The sequence below is a fragment of the Lactuca serriola genome, chromosome 6 (assembly GCF_051521515.1).
Source record: "Lactuca serriola cultivar US96UC23 chromosome 6, Lser_US96UC23_V15, whole genome shotgun sequence".
In the NCBI taxonomy this organism is placed as follows: domain Eukaryota; kingdom Viridiplantae; phylum Streptophyta; class Magnoliopsida; order Asterales; family Asteraceae; genus Lactuca; species Lactuca serriola.
This window is the reverse complement of record NC_136413.1, coordinates 34,080,001-34,099,326: the sequence shown is the minus strand read 5'-3', so window position 1 is coordinate 34,099,326 and position 19,326 is coordinate 34,080,001. Positions and strand designations below refer to the sequence as shown.

At 33.9% G+C, this 19,326-nt stretch overlaps 1 protein-coding gene across 1 annotated transcript in view; it reads right to left on the bottom strand.

The window, feature by feature from the left end:
* Positions 1-17,892: 17,892 nt before the first annotated feature.
* LOC145058691 (tetraspanin-3-like) overlaps positions 17,893-19,326 on the bottom strand; it is a 2,338-nt gene continuing 904 nt past the window's right edge. The window contains exon 2 of the mRNA XM_079006596.1: positions 17,893-18,476. Within this exon, the coding sequence (XP_078862722.1) occupies positions 18,129-18,476 (348 nt within the window). The 3' untranslated portion in view covers positions 17,893-18,128. The remainder of the gene's footprint in view (positions 18,477-19,326) is intronic.

Sequence of the window (19,326 nt, the reverse complement as noted above, 5' to 3'; positions counted from 1 at the left end):
TTGTTGGAAACAAACTTAGGCCCCTTCCTTTTACTTGAACTACTTTCATGGAGACTAGGAAAAAGAGGCTCATCATCATCTAAATTGATTTCATCACTATCTCCTTCGCCCTCCATATTTTCTTCGTTTGGATTGCTATTGTTTTGAAATTGTAATGGAGTCATAGTCTGATCTCCAATGGCAACAGAATCCCGAAACAAAGTAGCATATTTCTCATCAAATATGCTCAAATATGTGTTCCTAAATTTGACATAATCTTTATTCTCCTGCAAGACAAAAAGATATTGTAAATCAAATATGTTCAATCTATATGTAATCATAACTTAAAATAATTAAAAAGAATAGTAATCATATCTTTATTTTCTCCTCCCACCACTCACGCGACGCATCTACTTAGGGATGTCAACGGGGGCAAACAGGACGGGGAGTGCATCCCCCGCCCCCGCCCCCGAAATTTTCTTGTTCCCCCGTCCCCGCCCCCGCCCCCGAAATGTTCAACCTTCCTACCCCCGCCCCCACCCCGAATCCCCTTTATTACCCCTGCCCCCACCCCCGTTCCCCCGTCCCCGATTGATTTTGGGCTGTCTTTTTTTTTGCTAAAAGAAACTATTATTTACGCTAAAAAAACTATTTTTTAGATAACAAATAATTATGTATAGTAGAATTTTACATGTTAAAAATAAAAAAAGTTATAGCATCTTAAAAACATTATACTAACAATTTAAAAACATGTTTTTTGATGAATTTTGGAAGCTCAAAATCATGTTATAGTTTATTATATTTATATATTTAATATATGTAAATATATGTGTAATTTATCAACGGGGCCTCCATGGGGGTTTCGGGACGGGATTGTCTATCCCCGCCCCCGCCCCCGAAATTAAAACGGGGGTTAACCTTGCCCCCGCCCTCGTCCCCGCCCCCGATCTATTTAAAAAAAAAATCCCCAAACGGTACGGGGTCCCCACGGGAATGGGGTCCCACGAGACTTTTTGACATCCCTACATCTACTAGGTTTCTCGTCCCACCGAGTCCGATTTCAAGCCTCATTAAGCGGTCATAAAGCTTCCACGTTTTTTTCATGTTCTCCCATTTGTTTGTTAGTTGTTTTTTTCAAGGCTGTAACCTGTTTTCTCCTTAATGCATTTTTGTATATTTTCCCACCCAACTTTATCAAAGGAGGTACGGGGTTTATGGTCTTTTTTCTGTTCAATCAAGCACGAATCAACAAACACCATGAAGCTACGATTATCCCACCCAAATTTTGGTTTTTTCATTTTTAAAGATGTTTCACAATCAACAATTGTAGTGTTGTTTTCATCCATTATCTGTGAATTACATATAGTATCAACATTTGAACAACAAACCAATTTCATTAACCTTCCTAAATGATTTCATTAATTTATCAAAATTCTAATCAAAACAGAAAAAATAGAATATCACAAAATATCAGTTTCACAAATTGGTTACCTGTTAACACAAATATCATCCCTGAAAAAAAAATTCATCAGCCTCATATTTCATCAATTTCACTAATTATTAATCCATATTTCATCAAGTTCACAGAATAATCACTATTTCACAGCATATGAATTTCAGAAATCGGGAGGAACAAATCACAACATATCGATTTCAGAAATCGGGAGGAAGAAATCACAGAATAGTTCAAGGAAAATTCAAAAACTACATTTCTTTGCTACTGAAAAATGGAAAATAGACAGGAAGATTTTGTAAAATCGGAGATCGGAAATCGACTGGAAAGATAACAAACCTGATCGGAGATGGAGAAAGAAGACGCCAATGTTGCAGTGTTGCAGGTCGCTAGTGTTGCAGGTGTTGCAGGTCGTCGGTGTTGCAGGAACGATCGAGATGCAAGAGAGAAGAAAGTGACAGAGAGAACGAGAGAGTAGGGAATATGCTGTGAATGAAGAATTAATTAGGGCAGATAAGGGGTATATTGATAATTTAATATTTTTAGCTGTTGAAAAGTTAGAAAAAGTCACGTAATCGTGACTTTTCAAAAAGGCTCAATTTACTCTATTGGAAAAGTCATTTACAAAAGTCATTTTCACTTAACCAGACATCTTTTTGACTTTTTCTAAAAGATAAAAGTCAAAAGTCATTTTAAAAGTTAACCCAAACACCCTCCAAATATGTTATTTGGTTTTCGGAGCTTGGAGTGCTAATTTTGAACATATCTATTAGAAATTTCAAAACATGTTTATCTGATTGTTATATTTCAAGGGGTATAAGACTACTATCATCAGCAATCAAACAATGTTTGATCACCAATAAACAAAAATTATTTAACAAAAATCTCAGATACAATGTTCATGTAACTTGGAACTTTCCTAGTTGTCTAAATTTGATTTTTATTAACCAAAATCTGTAATTTATAGGTTAGACGACATTTTGTTAAAATAAATAAACAAAATAGTATGATATTCATAATATTTTTCTCTACAAACATACACTTATATTGATATTTTTTGTTATTATATTTTATTATTTTATAATGTAAATAAGTTAGCTTGAGATTGGTTGTTAACCAAGTTGATAAAAACGATTTGATTGGTTTGTGTACATAGAGGAAAAAGGAAATATTTTTGTTAATGAAATTGTTGGGTTAGCTGTGGTCATGAATGTGGGTGGTCTAGGCCAAAAGGCATTTTTAAGTCGAATGTCCTTGGATGTAATAATCGGACAAGTTCTTCGTGTTTTATATTTTTATATTCACAGTACTATGTTTTAATTTGTGTATTTCTTTGATTGTGAAGATATATGCCAATAAAAAGGTGAAGAAGAAATCTAAAAGCTATCACTTACCAGGATACAATCTACAAAAGTTGTCATGTCAATGATGATTTTCTAAAATTTCCAGAATTTAAACGTGCCCTGATAAAAGTATTAATAACACATATACGTTTTATATGCCAATAAATGTTCCATTATGGCTCAGTAGATGTGTATCGCTCGATATGCATCAGTTATGGTTCTTATAACTCTTAATTAGGGTTTGGGGTTAATATTTTATTTTACAGTGTATTGTATTTTGTTTGGGGTTAATATCAAGGTTGTAAAAATCGTTCGGCGTTAGCTCGACGGCCGACTGGGGTCAAGCGATTAATCGGTTTGGTGGGGATTAATCGGAGGATTAATCGGGGACCATAAATTACTAATAAAACTATTATAAAACTTAATATATCCCGGAACACTATACTCAGGGTTCCAAACCTCCAGTGAGTGACTATAAGCGATTATGTCATCGAGGTTTTCCTGGTCAAGGTAAGAATTTGAGGATCAGACTTGACGAATTGTCATAAAGACATCACTCTGCTTTATATATATATATATATATATATATATATATATATATATATATATATATATATATATATATATATATATATATATATATAAAATTGGATTCTAAAATAAGATTCAATTAATTAGAAGCATTCGTAGTTTTCAGTTCGTTTGTCATCATCTAAAGAAAAAGAAAAGAGTAAACTAAAGTCTAATGAAGATGGTGTATAGGCCTATCGAAAAGCTGTTTTCGTCATTTCTGCTCTTTGCATCTTCCCCGACCCCTCGTCACTGCTTTCTGATCATGTCTCTTTGAGAGAGAATCTTGTGAACCTGAGATGTACAATCTGAGGGAGTCAGGTCTTTTTCAATTGAATCACTAGTCTACTTATTCTCATACGAACGATTACTTTAGGGGAATACAACGATTTCTGTTTTCTTCATATTTAGGATGACCTTTCTACCCCACTGCTAATGTGGATTACTAATATGTAGGATAGGTAAGGCACCCAATACTATTAGCTACTTTCTACCCATCTCTCTAGGTTGGCATCGAGGGAGTGATCCCTAGATCATGAGACTTGGTTAGTCTCGTGGATGAGGTCTGGGACCTTTATTCCACTATAAGTCCCATAAAGGCACAGAAAGCATCAAAGCAAAGGAATAGCTATCTTTGATAAAAAAAAAAAAAGAACAGCAAAGCAGCTAAGCAAAAATGAACCTTGTCTAATAGTATACCTTCTTCGATCTCCCGAGGAAAGACTCCCATGTAGCAGTAGGTAAGTAGTTAATCATATCCCATTCTCTAACTATAACTCCGAGTGAGATTTTCAAGGCTATGACGAGGTGCGAAGCGAAGCAAGGGTCCCAATTCTCCTGCAGTTTCGGAAGTTGGCTTCCATGCCGAGGTTAGTTAGTTTTCTAGGATTTGCATCCGGGTTAGCTCCTTTTCCTTGAGTCCAATGAGGATAAATATTGAGTAGTCTCAGCCTCTATCTCCCCAACAACTTCAACCTATCTTACTATGTTGTTAGGTTGTTGTTGTTCTTTGAAGGTAAGAATAGATTAGGACAGGTGGAATGGATTCCAGCAGTAGGATGTTAGGCATGGACTAATTACAGGGAATGGATGATGGAAGATAGAGATGACAACACTTCCTATGAAAGATTGTCAATATCGGGAACATTCATCTAACGATTCAACTATATTGAAGGTTTTATAATCTTAGTCTGAACTAGCAATGCTATCGTACTTGGAACTCTTTTATATAAAAATAGAATAGAAAAAGACTAGAAGTTATTCAATGAATTACTAAGAGTAAACTAAGAATAAAGAAGCAAACTCGTTTATTTAACATAACAGAGAAATCTCTTTTTTTAAGACTTTTTCAAGATAAGAAAAGATGCAACAAATCACTTTCTTTCTCCTTAGAAAAAATAGTATTTGAAAATTTGAAATATTTGGTATAATATTTGAAAATTTGAATATTTATAAATTTAAAATTTTGAAATTTTGCAAAATTTGGTGTAATATTTGAAAATTTGAATTTTTTAAAATCTTCCCGCCAAGGTCCGCCGAGGAGCGCCAAGGACCGCCGATGAGCGCCAAGGACCGTCTAGCCTGAGGTTGACCGATATTGACCAATTTCCGCCAAGCACCCCTAATCGTAATCAGTTGCAGACCGCCTAGCGCCTAGGGCCTAGGCCGATATTTACAACACTGATATATATATATATATATATATATATATATATATATATATATATATATATATATATATATATATATATATGAGTAAGATCAAATGAGAACACCTAAAAGGTTGAGAACGCGAGAACAAATCTGAACCATTTAAAAAACTAAATCTAAGGTTATTATCGAATGGGCCATTTATGTAAATTCTTAAAATTAAAGGAATTAAAGTGTAATTTTAAAATTGTCATAAGGGTACAACAATAATTAAAACTTTAGCTAACTGCTAAAAATTTTCAATTCTCATCTATTTCCTTTCATATTTTCGTCTTTTTCTTTCTCCCTTGGATACCTAGGGCTTCATGGTTAGTTCTGCCTCCTCATCGGCTCATCCATGCTTCATCTGCTTCAAATCAATCCAACCGACTCACAATCGCTTCTTCCCCATATCTCTACAGATCCCGATCAAAGAAAGGTACGTTCGATTTGCTACTGTTATTCGATTCAATTGCGTGTTTATATTCTGAAATTTGGTTTTTTTTTATCCTGATAATCGACTTTTTATTTCCTGAATTTGCGGTTTGTTAGTCTTGATTGTGGAAATTTCTCTTAGGTTTTTGTATATAAATTTAAAATCTTCATGTGATAAATCACATTGATAAACTGTTCTTTCTGATGCTTTACAAATTGTTGAAGTTTGATTCGAAGAGCGAGATCTCTGTACATTTTGAACATTCTGTTCGGTCGTTTTTCACGAATTTTTAAGTATGATTATGTTAAATAGCCTCTTTTACAAGTAGATCATGTTCTTTCCTCTACTGAAGTTGTTAATCGAACATCGTATCTATTGTATTTCGTGGTATAACGCATAAACCACACCAAAACCACAGATGATTTACTGAATTCTGTGATAAGGAAACTGCCTGATTAGTTTCTCACTTCAATAATGATCCTAATGTGATACATTCGTTCAAAAATCATATGAGAAAATTGCCTGGATTTCATTCGTTTCTAATTGAACTCTTATTATCACAGAGATGGAAACCTTCCTATTCACATCAGAATCCGTGAACGAAGGCCACCCAGACAAGCTCTGCGATCAAGTCTCAGACGCCATTCTAGACGCATGTCTAGAACAAGACCCGGAAAGCAAAGTCGCCTGTGAAACCTGCACCAAAACCAACATGGTCATGGTCTTCGGTGAATGATAGCTTCATTTTATTTACTTCTTTTTATAGTTTATTTTAGCACATTTCATTCGCATTTTAGTTAATTTCCATGCATATTTTCCCTTTTGTTATTTTTATGACCATTTCGGGGTACTTTCTAGTTTCTTGAGCATTATTGCAGATTTTATTGGAGACTAGCTGAGCGGGACTCTTGGGAGGCGATTGGGCTTGAAGGGAAATGGGGATTTCGTGCTTAATGGCTATGGAGGTGATTCATGGAGTGGACTTGTCAGTTGCTTGAAGGCTTGGAAGTGTTGAACTTTAAATTTGAAAGGCACGGGAAAATTCTTGAGTGTGCAAGATCGATGTTTAGGAGTTTGCGGAAGTTTTGAGTGATGCGGAAAGACAAATTGGGCTCAAATTGAAGAAATATTGAAGAAAAATGGACTAGAAGCTGATTGGACTCGAACTGGGCCAATGGATTAGCTGTGGGGGCCCAAAACTTGAAGAAGCCCAAAATTACCCGTCAGAGCCCGCGGCCCGCGTAAGATTCCCCGCGGCCCGCGTGGATTCCTGACAAGGGCAATTTCGGGATTTTGCTAAGAGCTCTATATTGGGAAGGTGGATGTGCCTCTTTAGCCTGATCTTGAAGGTCCGAGTTTGACTTGTTCTCTCTGGAGTTTGGAGTGCTTTTGAAGGCCAAGAACACCTCAAGAACACTTGAAGAATATCTTCTTTTCATCTCTTGAATCTTGTCAAATGTTTGGTACAATCTTATCTAACTTTGTTCATTTAAGTTTAGCCATGCTTGGCTAAACAAATCTTGGTTGACTTTTTGTTGAATCTTTTGAACTTTTGTTGGATGTTGAAGAATCCATGAACTTGTTCTTAAATCTTTATGGAATTGTTTTGTGTTTTATCATATTATCACTACTAGTATGTTTTTATTCACGAGTTTAAATATGTTTGTGGTGATTAGTTGGCTAATTTCTTGATTAAGTAAATGATCCTCAAATTAGCAAGCAACAAATGATTTTTGTGTTGTTTTTGCTTCACACAATCATAAAAACATTTCCTCCAACATGGTGGTGAAAGCATTTGACCCCTCTTGGATTTGGTGACTTTTTGGTTCTTAATGCTAGTTGACTTTCACTAATTACATGCTATTTGGAATTAGTGACTTTGACTAAGGAAATTGTTATGAGCTTCTCTAGCCATTTCAAAAATTAAGAAAAGTCTAGGTAATCTCAAGCTCCTTGGATTGCTATAGCCAAATTAAGGATTAAAATCAAAGTATTGCACCATTGGATTCTAATGATATGTTCATCAAAAGTCAAAGTGAGGAAACTTTAAGTCAACCATCTTTCCCTTATTGATTTTACATCAAACTCTTATTTTTGTTGCATTTGTCTATTTAAATCATAGTTAATTCTAGTTTGTTTCAAGTATTTCAAAACACCAAATCCCCCCATTTTATTTTTATTGTTATTTTATAAGTATTTTTACAAAGAGATTTTTCATAGAGTTATAAATTGAACCAATCTCCGTGGATTCGATCCCTTTACCATTATACACTATTTTAGTGTGTAATATTTAGGGTTATTATTTGTGTTGACCTCGACAACCACCAAATTTTTTGCGCCATTGTCGGGGATTGGTTTTGATTTAATCAGTTTGTTTCTCTATGCCTAGATCTCATTGTGCATGTACTCTAGTTTAAAACTAAAAACTTGAAGAAAAAAGTGTGGTTCGGGAATGAACACTCCTTGTATTGAAGATAAACTTTTTGAGCTAGCTCAGTTAGTTATGATGATTGAAAATGACCAAAGTGTGCAACCCACACCTCTTCTTTGTGATTTTTGTGCCCAAAATGGACATCAATCCGACATGTGTCCCTATTTACAAGGAGAATGGGAAGAAGTGCAAGAGAAGGGAAGCTACTACTGGTCAAACCAATGGAGTTATGATCAACCTCAACATGATCAATGGTGGGACAACAACCAAGCTTGGGGATACAACCAATACCAAAGCTCATACCAAGGTTGGAAAAGTGACCAATACCAACAACCTCCACAGTTCCAACATCCGTATCCTCCACCTTCTCAACAACCTAAAATGCCAAGCATGTCCTTATAGGACATTGTGAAGAGCATTACCACATCTACCCAAAATTTCCAAGAAACAACGCAAGATAGCCTCAAAAGCTTAGAGCAACAAATAACACAACTTGCTCAAACAATAAGTATAATGGAAGATCAAGACAAACTACCATCTAAAGAGAGCCCATGTGCCATTCCTTTGAAAGATGAAAAAAGTTTTGATGGCCCAAGAGTGTTATATGGAGAAGAGGAAGAAGGCGTAGAAATGGAAGAAGTTATCAAGGAGGAAGAAGAAATTGAGAAAGATGTCAATGAAACTATAGAGGAGGTGTTGGGTGTTAACAAAAGAGAGGTTGAGCCACCCACTACCATTGAGAAACTAACTCCAGTGGTAGACCAACCACAAGAGCCGGGAATGATAAATATGTCGGACCCTTTAAAGGATACATATGTCGAGAATGAAGACGCCCAACCGGTCACCAACTTGACCACCATGTCAAAGATGGAAGAGTTGGTCACCTTACTAAACAAGTACAATAAAGAATATGGTTGGATGCTTTCTATTATCAAAGGTCTAAGTCCGGTATGGTTCTCCCGTAAAAAGAAAGTCAAATACAAGAAAAGAGTCCCAATGGAGGTGTGGAAACTAAAAAATGTTGGTACGGGGCAAATTTTCAATGTTAATGGACATCGGTTGAAACCTTTCTATGAAGGTTTTGATTCAAATGTCCAAGATGTCGTCCATTTGGATGCCCCAAAGTGTTAAAGTGAAGTTTGGAGGCGTCTCGCCAAAGACGTTAAAGAATGACATTTTTGGGAAGCATTGTGCTTTCGTCTTTTAAAAACCGAATAAAATGATTTTGATTTTTTTTTTGTTTTGAAAATGTTCATTTTTGAAAAATTTCAAGCTTTATTCTCACCTTTGGTCCAAACCTTTTATTGTGTTTTTGAAACCGGGACTTCGCGGGAATCATTTAGGACAAAAATCAAGTTTTTTGAAAAACTTCAAATTTTAAGGTGCAAGAAGTCACGCGGCCCGCGGGAAAATCCACGCGGCCCGCATAAGGTCATGTGCGGCTTATGTGCGGCCCATTCCTTGCCCGCGTAAAACAATCACCTCTAGCCCTGTTCAGCTCACGCGGCCAGCATGCGGGTTCCACGCGGCCCGCAGGGCTGGTTTCAACACTTAGTATTTTTTGAGCTTCAGTTCACGCGGCCTTTACGCGGCCCGCGTGTTTTCACCCAAAATTCTTCTGAACCTTCTGTGAACTCAAGAGGAAACCAAGAATGTTACACGCGGCCTCTACGCGGCCCGCGCCCCGCCCGCGCTCCACACAAAAACTCGATTTCCCAGAGATCTACCGGTCGGAATCCCACGAGACCACCACCATTATTCACCATTTTCCCTCCTCTACAAACCCTTATGCTCTACCCAACCCTCCGATTTAGGTTATTTCCGCCCTTTCCTTAAGCATTGAGGACAATGCTTGTTCTTAAGCTTGGGGTGGGGCATTTCCCTTTCTTTTTAATTTTTCATGCATTTTTCTTTAGTTAGGTTGCATAACATATTAGTTTAAGTTAATTTGCATTCATTTTTATTTTATAAAATTTCAAAAAGATTTTATTTTCTTCTTTTCCACTTTTTATTTTTGCATAACATTGAGCTTAAGGCATTAACATTCTTGCATTTTTGTTGTCTGTTTATTCTCACCTCTCTTGGATGCCATGGAACAGGTTCACAGTTATTGTATCATTATTGGTCCAGGATCTTGTTGCTACCTCACCCATCGAACCGGGACCACTAGCTGCAGTTTGGGATTTCATACTTGGGATCAGATGGTGGTAGCTTAAAGGGGTAAGTGATCATGGCCAGGTAGTTTCATGAAAAATTATGCATACAATACTAACAACTGTAGGATATATTATAGCAATGGATGTTCTTAGCCTTGCGGTCACTACCGCTGAGAGGATCACACTTGATCATGGTTGAACTGTTAGGATGAAGCATTGGTGCTTGTCCCCGAGTCGAATCCATATCCGGTCTCTTTACATCACCATATCTTTTTGTGATTTTCTTAGAATTTTAGAGAGTCTTTTAGTCCACATTTGGACATTTTCATTATCTTTGAAAAACCACAAGTTTGAAAAGGAGCTTACATTGCATCTTTATGCTCCACACATGGTCATTTTCACACTTAGACCATTCGGATTATATCATTATCCTTTCGGTTCCACTTACACACCTTTGGGAACCAAATTTTGAGTCAAAGGGCTTTCTTAGCAAAAAAAAAAAACAAAAAAAAAAACAAAAAACAAAAAACAAAAAACAAAAAACAAAAAAAAGAAGTATGCAAATTTTCAGTTGCAACTATCTTAGATAGGTGGCCGGTTCAATTATTGAACAAATTTCCCAACATCTTGGTCACCCGGTGTTTGATATTCATTTGTATAGGTCTGTTTTATTGTATATAGATCGAGTTGTTTTTTTTCTCTCGCAAATTGGTGATGTTAGGGAGACTGTCGAGTCGGATACTACGGGAGGTTTGGGCCAATACTAAGTGAACCGATTCCTACAACGGTGCCCGAGCGATTAAACCAAGTTACACATGAGAGAAACGGGCAGACGTGAGATTAGAGTGTGCACTTAAAGAAGAGCTCCACCCGAGCCCATCCAATTGTTTTCTCCCTACTACAGATGTTCTTCATTGTATGCATGTTCCATTAAGACTACGACTGACCATCCCTCCTTATTCACCTAGAGGAGTTGTCCTGGCTGTGGTTTATGGTCCCATTGTTATCAGATGAAAAAGTTGTGAGACAGCAGCGAGATCAATTCTGACCATGTTGACTAACATCGAACAGGTTCCATGGTTCTATCCATTCTTTTTATTTCTAGGGTAGTTCGTCCCAAGTTCATTTTAGTCTTGTCTTACTTGAGGACAAGTAAGGTTTAAGCTTGGGGTGATTTGATAGCTTCATTTTATTTACTTCTTTTTATAGTTTATTTTAGCACATTTCATTCGCATTTTAGTTAATTTCCATGCATATTTTCCCTTTTGTTATTTTTATGACCATTTCGTGGTACTTTCTAGTTTCTTGAGCATTATTGCAGATTTTCTTGGAGACTAGCTGAGCGGGACTCTTGGGAGGCGATTGGGCTTGAAGGGAAATGGGGATTTCGTGCTTAATGGCTATGGAGGTGATTCATGGAGTGGACTTGTCAGTTGCTTGAAGGTTTGGAAGTGTTGAACTTTAAATTTGAAAGGCACTGGAAAATTCTTGAGTGTGCAAGATCGATGTTTAGGAGTTTGCGGAAGTTTTGAGTGATGCGGAAAGACAAATTGGGCTCAAATTGAAGAAATATTGAAGAAAAATGGGCTAGAAGCTGATTGGACTCGAACTGGGCCAATGGATTAGCTGTGGGGGCCCAAAACTTGAAGAAGCCCAAAATTACCCGTCAGAGCCCGCGGCCCACGTAAGATTCCCCGCGGCCCGCGTGGATTCCTGACAAGGGCAATTTCGGGATTTTGCTAAGAGCTCTATATTGGGAAGGTGGGTGTGCCTCTTTAACCTGATCTTGAAGGTCCGAGTTTGACTTGTTCTCTCTGGAGTTTGGAGTGCTTTTGAAGGCCAAGAACACCTCAAGAACACTTGAAGAATATCTTCTTTTCATCTCTTGAATCTTGTCAAATGTTTGGTACAATCTTATCTAACTTTGTTCATTTAAGTTTAGCCATGCTTGGCTAAACAAATCTTGGTTGACTTTTTGTTGAATCTTTTGAACTTTTGTTGGATGTTGAAGAATCCATGAACTTGTTCTTAAATCTTTATGGAATTGTTTTGTGTTTTATCATATTATCACTACTAGTATGTTTTTATTCACGAGTTTAAATATGTTTGTGGTGATTAGTTGGCTAATTTCTTGATTAAGTAAATGATCCTCAAATTAGCAAGCAACAAATGATTTTTGTGTTGTTTTTGCTTCACACAATCATAAAAACATTTCCTCCAACATGGTGGTGAAAGCATTTGACCCCTCTTGGATTTGGTGACTTTTTGGTTCTTAATGCTAGTTGACTTTCACTAATTACATGCTATTTGGAATTAGTGACTTTGACTAAGGAAATTGTTATGAGCTTCTCTAGCCATTTCAAAAATTAAGAAAAGTCTAGGTAATCTCAAGCTCCTTGGATTGCTATAGCCAAATTAAGGATTAAAATCAAAGTATTGCACCATTGGATTCTAATGATATGTTCATCAAAAGTCAAAGTGAGGAAACTTTACGCCTTGTTCCCGAGTTTTTATGTAAATTCATTAAAGGAAAGGGAAGGAAAATTTTGACAGAAAGAAAGGGAGGTGAAGGAAAATATTAATTATTCTGTGTTCCCGAGTTCGAAGGAACTGAAAGAAAATGAAAGGAAAATTTTTAGTTTTTGTGTTCCCGAGTCAGGAGGAAAAAGAAAATAAAACTTAAAATTTTCCTTCCCCTCACTTTCTTCCCAAATCCGCCCAATTTGGGAGGAAAATTTGGAAGGAAAATATGACTCTAAAATCCTTCCCCTCCCCTCACTTTCCTTCCATTAATGAAACTCGGGAACACGATTTTCCTTCGACACCCCTCACTTTCCCTCCGTATCCTCCCATTTCTCTCCTTAAGTGGAACTCGTGAACAAGGCGTTAAGTCAACCATCTCTCCCTTATTGATTTTACATCAAACTCTTATTTTTGTTGCATTTGTCTATTTAAATCATAGTTAATTCTAGCTTGTTTCAAGTATTTCAAAACACCAAATCCCTCTATTTTATTTTTATTGTTATTTTATAAGTATTTTTACAAAGAGATTTTTCATAAAGTTATAAATTGAACCAATCTCCGTGGATTCGATCCCTTTACCACTATATACTATTTTAGTGTGTAATATTTAAGGTTATTATTTGTGTTGGCCTCGACAACCACCAGTGAAATCACCACCAAAGCTAACGTTGATTACGAGAAAATCGTCCGTATAACTTGCAGAGAAATCGGATTCACATCTCCCGAAGTCGGACTCGATTTAACTGTTTTATGCATTGCTTTTGCAGGTGAGTTATTTTTTGTTTTCCCTTCACTTCTTCTCAGTTGTTTCTCGAATGAGATAAAAGATTTATGGGAATCAAACAATTTTAGAACCAAAGGTAATTTATATTATGATATTAATTTATGATTAGAAGTGTATTCATTTTTGTTAATGATATATATATATATATATATATATATATATATATATATATATATATATATATATTCATGTATGAATATAATTACAAGTATAGGAATTCATATGTATATTATTTTTTGTTCATGTCTCATATTAATTTATGATTAGAAGTGTATTAATATGTGATATATTCATGTATGTATATAGTTACAATTATAGGAATTTATATGTATTTTTTATTTTGTTTGTGTCTCTTCATTTATAATTTGATGTCATATGTTTTTTTTCTAAATCCTTTTCATTTAATTGATTGTTAATTTTATTTATTTCTTTATTTGACAGTGTGTAGAGGAAATCGAGATGCATCTACAAACGGGATGTTGGAGTGCTAATATACAACCAAACAATACAAAGTGGAAAATTTATCGCCTTATTCATTTTTGATTATATAATAATAGTTAATTATTTTTATTCGAATTTTTGTTTATGTTGTATTCATATGTGATTATAGAAAAATAGATATGTATTACATTGTAACTTTTTGTGTTACTATTATTTATCAATAGATGTATAATCTAGATATATATCCAATATGTTTTTATTTATTTATGATTATAGTTGTATTGTAATTTTTCTCTATAAATTGCGTTATATTCGTTTATTATTACAACTTAATTCATCTATTCATTCATGATTACAGCGGATTCATATATGATTACAAATATGTTTTATTTTTGTATGATTACACATATTTGGTTGAAATGATAAATTCATCAAATTTTTTTGATATACCGGCAAAAAAAAACGTTTTTTAATCATGGTAAAAAAGTTTTTTTTTTTAAATAATCTATTTGATTAAAAATATATTAAATTCATTTATAATATTTAGGTAAAAAATCAATTAATTAGACAACATCTCATGATTGTAGGAAATCATTAATCATCTATATTTAATTACATTGTAAAATTCCTTTTATGCCCTTATGGAATGATTGGTCTACAATTGTTCTCGCGTTCTCAACCTTTTAGGTGTTCTCATTTGATCATCTCCCTATATATATATATATATATATATATATATATATATATATATATATATATATATATATATATATGGAAATAATAGTATTCGGTTTTCCGTATATTTGTTTGGTATTATGTATGGATGAGCAACGGGCCGGATCCAGACCGGACCGACCTGAAGACCAAAAATTGTGAATTATCTTACCTAAAATCGGACCGTTTTTGGGTATATCGAGTCCGAATTCGATCCGGTCCAATTCCGAGTCTAAACCACGTTTCGAGTTTTGGATTGAATTAGAAAATAGACACTGAACTTTTTAGAAAATAATGACATATAAGGATATATTACTTCTTTGTAACTCTAAAGCAAAATGAAAATAATCAACTCACTTCCTAAGGGTTTAAATCGGGCATGTATGTATTCTTGATGAGAATAATTGACACTAAATGTCCTAAAAGTAGTCACATACGATCCAAATTACTAAGACCTTATGTGCTACAGATGGTAAACAAAAGATACATGAAAATGCATGATGTTATACGAAAGATGCAAATGCAAATAGATGATGCCTAGTGGTCATGCAAACATCAATAGCAGTTCAGGACACAGAAACACAAATACTAAGCAGCTTTCCCATTTTTAACTATGTATTAAATGTCTTTACAATAAAACATTTTGGCTTTCAAAACATCTGTGACAATCTATATTATGTTAATGACACAAATATCTAACTTATTTAATGACATGATTGATGGATAATAGATGAAAATTATACAATGATAAAACTAAAGTTACCTGGCCTAAGGTCATTTTCTTCCATAAATCTTTTGTTTTAAGAGCCATCTCAACTACTACTATTCCTACTATTCCTTCTTCTACCAACTCCATTAAATTAACCTTAACCTCTATATGTTAGCTAAAAACCAACATTATTAAATTATCCTTAACCTCTATATGTTAGCTAACATTATGTTAATCAGATGAAAATGTTAAAAAAAAGTCCAAAACAATACTCACTTATCCATTTTGTCCATTTTAGTGATTAAGCCAATATTTAAGAGTTACATTAGAGCGAAAATCAGTTCAAGTATTTTAAAGTTATTAAAAAATTATCACTTATCCAACTATTAGCAGTAACGTCTACTATGAGTTTCTATTTCTAAAATAATTATAAAAAAACGATCTCGAACTTTCTTATGAACCATACTACAAACAGAACGTCTGAAAGTTGAAAATACGTGCAAAATGAAACACACAATTTATCTTAAGAGCTCATAGAATCTTTGGATTTAGCTACTTTGAGAAACAACATAAGGATCAGATTCATCAAATTCTTACACATACAATCTTATCATACTAAAACGTTTGATGGGTTTAGATGACAATACTAAAATAACTTGTAATAAATCATTGACCTTTACATACATACATTTGACAATAAGTACATTACAATGTTTGGTTGGCCAAATTATTTCCGATAATAAAGATTTTACATTTTAGAAATCTTGTAATATAACATTAATTAATAATTCAACATCATTATTTATATATTTTAAACTTAAGCTAATATCTATAAAAGTAATTAAGGTGAAAATGTTTTCTGGTTCGGTTAGGGTTAAATCCCATCTTCCGGGTACGGTCCGGTCCAAATCCGAAACCCGATTATTGGTAAAAACAAAACTCGAAAACCGGCCCACTAATATGAATATCCAGTCAGGTCCGGGCCTGGTCCCGATTTTTTTTTTATGTCCAGTCCGATCCAACGGGTCGTATGCTCATCCCTAATGTTATGTCTTATTTAAGCGAAAGATATGAATTTTTAGAATAATAACATAAACATAAAACTGAATTAAATAAAAAAAGAAATAGCACACCGACCTTTTACGAAATACAAAAGTACAAGAAAACCAAAAGAAATTCAATACAAATAGTGGTTATCGATGACATATAAGGGTAATAAACTTTATCCTCTATGTACATTATTTAGACACTTATTTTTTATTTTTTTTTATTTTTTACATATATAACTATTAAACTTGTTTATCATGTTTACAAATTGTCATTATGACCTCTTATTATAGGTTCAATGGTCATATGTATATGAAAACATAAGTGATAAAATGAGTACACAAGATGAATTTTACATGTTTGTCAAAATCCTTAAATTTTGTTATGATTTTGGTCCAAGCTTTCCAATCAATTTTCTTTTACACAATCACCCTGGAATTGGTTTTTGTTTAGAAACTAATTTGTTTGAAATTTTCATAGAAAAATTACAACTTTTTGTAGAAATCTTTTTAATTTCCTTTACAACTTTTTTATAACATTTTTTTTACATGTTTTACCACTTTTTTTACAATATTATTTTAATGTTTTTACAATTTTTTATAACGCTTTTTACAACAACTTTTACAACTGCATGTAGAACAACATTTTTCAAATTGTTTTGCAACCAACACAAATTATAGATCGAATATGGAAATAAATCAAAACACATAGAATCAACCAACATAAAAAATTGATCGAAACCCATAAACAAACTTTGTCACGAATATGGAAAGAGAAATTACACATTGATAGCTTCTCTTTTTATAAGTTCTGACATGTGTAAGTGTGTTGGCTCATTCTATGTGTTTTGATCTGTGTGATTTCTCTTTCTACATTTGTAACAAAGTTGATTTTATGAGTTTCAATATAATTTTTGTGTTGGATGGTCCTATGTATTCCGGTTTATTTCCATATTTGATCTATATTTTATGTTGGTTGTAAAAAACATTATAGAAAATGTTGAAAAAAATGTAGAAAGTGCAAAAAAAAAAAAAAATTAAAAAGTTGTAAAAGAAGATTAAAAAGTTTGTAGAAAAAGTTGCATTTTTTTATAAAAAGTTCAAGAAAAAAAATATAAAATGTTAATTTGTAAATAAGTATTAATTTCAAGTCGATTTTGTAAAAAACATAAGTGGAAAGTGGGGACCAAAATCGTAAAAAAATTTAAAACTTAGGCCGAAAGTGTAAAAATTATTATATATGCATATTCAATCCCTTATATTTTTTATATAAATATTACCATTAATCAGTCATGATAAGATTTTGTAAACATAATAAACAAATTTAATAGCCAAATATATAAAAGTAAACATAACAGTGTTGTTTTTTACCCTATCATTAATTCTACAAAGAGACATTCCTCTAGAGTCTAGACTATAACATGGGCTGGACTAGACCCAAGTGGCTTTATGTATTTGGGCAGTTTCATGGCTTTGGACAATATCGTGCTAGCACTATGCTTGTCTTGCTCATCTTGGCCTTTGATGTATCAGCAAGGGCTACATGACATATACTTTTTTCTACAACCCCTCAAAATTTTGAATATAAAGTATTTTTGTTGAGATACATACTAGCAAATAAATAATAAACTGGTTATCAATTAAGTCTAATCATATTCTAGGTTACAAGATCTTCAATAAAACCTTAAACCACCTTTAGACTTTAAAACTTTTCTTCAAACTAAGACCAAATCTACCATATCTACACGAATCCAACCTCCAAAAAACATAAACTTGAAAACATATCCGAAAGTAACAACATTTCACCATCAAATGAACAAAAATCATTTGAAATCCAAACAAGAACAAAATACACTAGAAATGTATCCGAGTGGGTCGTGACTTCTCCATCCTTGTAGCACCATAAGGTTCATCATTATCAATCCTCTTATTGTTCCTAAATGCAGCACAAGCAATCACATATGCAATAACAAGGATGATCAAAACAACAATATTGATCACTGACACCTTCCTCCAACTCTTCTTCAAGCTCGCAAGCACCCCGGCTTTACACGAGTTACAGTTGTAGCACAGTTGTTCTTGGTCATTGGTCCACCGGTTGCAGTCTAGATTGGTGGCCATGGTGGCGGCGTTCACTGGGTTCCACACGGTCTCATTTATGTAGATGTACCCGCACTCAGTCGGTGGCTTGCAACATCCAGACTGTAAAACCAACGTTTCAAAAATTGCAACTTTTGTTCCAGATAAATAAAATGACCGTTAAATCTATCTTATCTAGGATAAATCATTAAATCTCATCATGTCATGTCACACGTGATGATATAAAAATAAAAAGTTATTCTTTTTCTTGATGAAATAATTGGTTACCTTTTTTTGTATATTTTCAAATATTGCACTTTATATTTAAAGTGAGACACTCTGTTCTATGCATGTGAATTGTCCCATAAGCGTGACAGACAATGGCGCTAACAAATGTTTCGGGTGTGGCAATTTCGTCCTTTTGTGTTTATTAAAGAGTAAACAAGTTTTTTTAGTGGTAACAAGAGAATGGTTGTTTATTAATCAAATATATAGAACAATAAAGGATTCTTATTGATTAAAATGAAAATCAATAATATATCAAGTATCAAGTGGTAGTTTTGTCTTTTCGCGTCTGTCACCCAAAAACACTCGCTCCTACTTGAAAAGCGTTTTGAAAATGTAGAGTGGAATAAGCTTTTCTTACTTTTATATTTTCATAATGGAATTTAAATAATTAAAGAATCTTCAAATTTTAAAATATTGTTTAACTAGTTTTATCATGTCCATTACGTCTTGACTCTTGAATACAACAGCTTTTTTTTTTCTTTTTATTAGAATCGTAACCCAAAACTTATGTAAAATTGCCCTTCACATAAATACATAAATAAAAAAAATGTAAATATTTTTCGTTATAAAAAGAATATGAATTTTAAACTTTGGATATTTAAGCTCCTTATTTGCTAGATATAACTACCCAAACTGCTTTGTATAACCGTTTGGGTTCATTAATTTGGCAACTTGACAGTTGGCA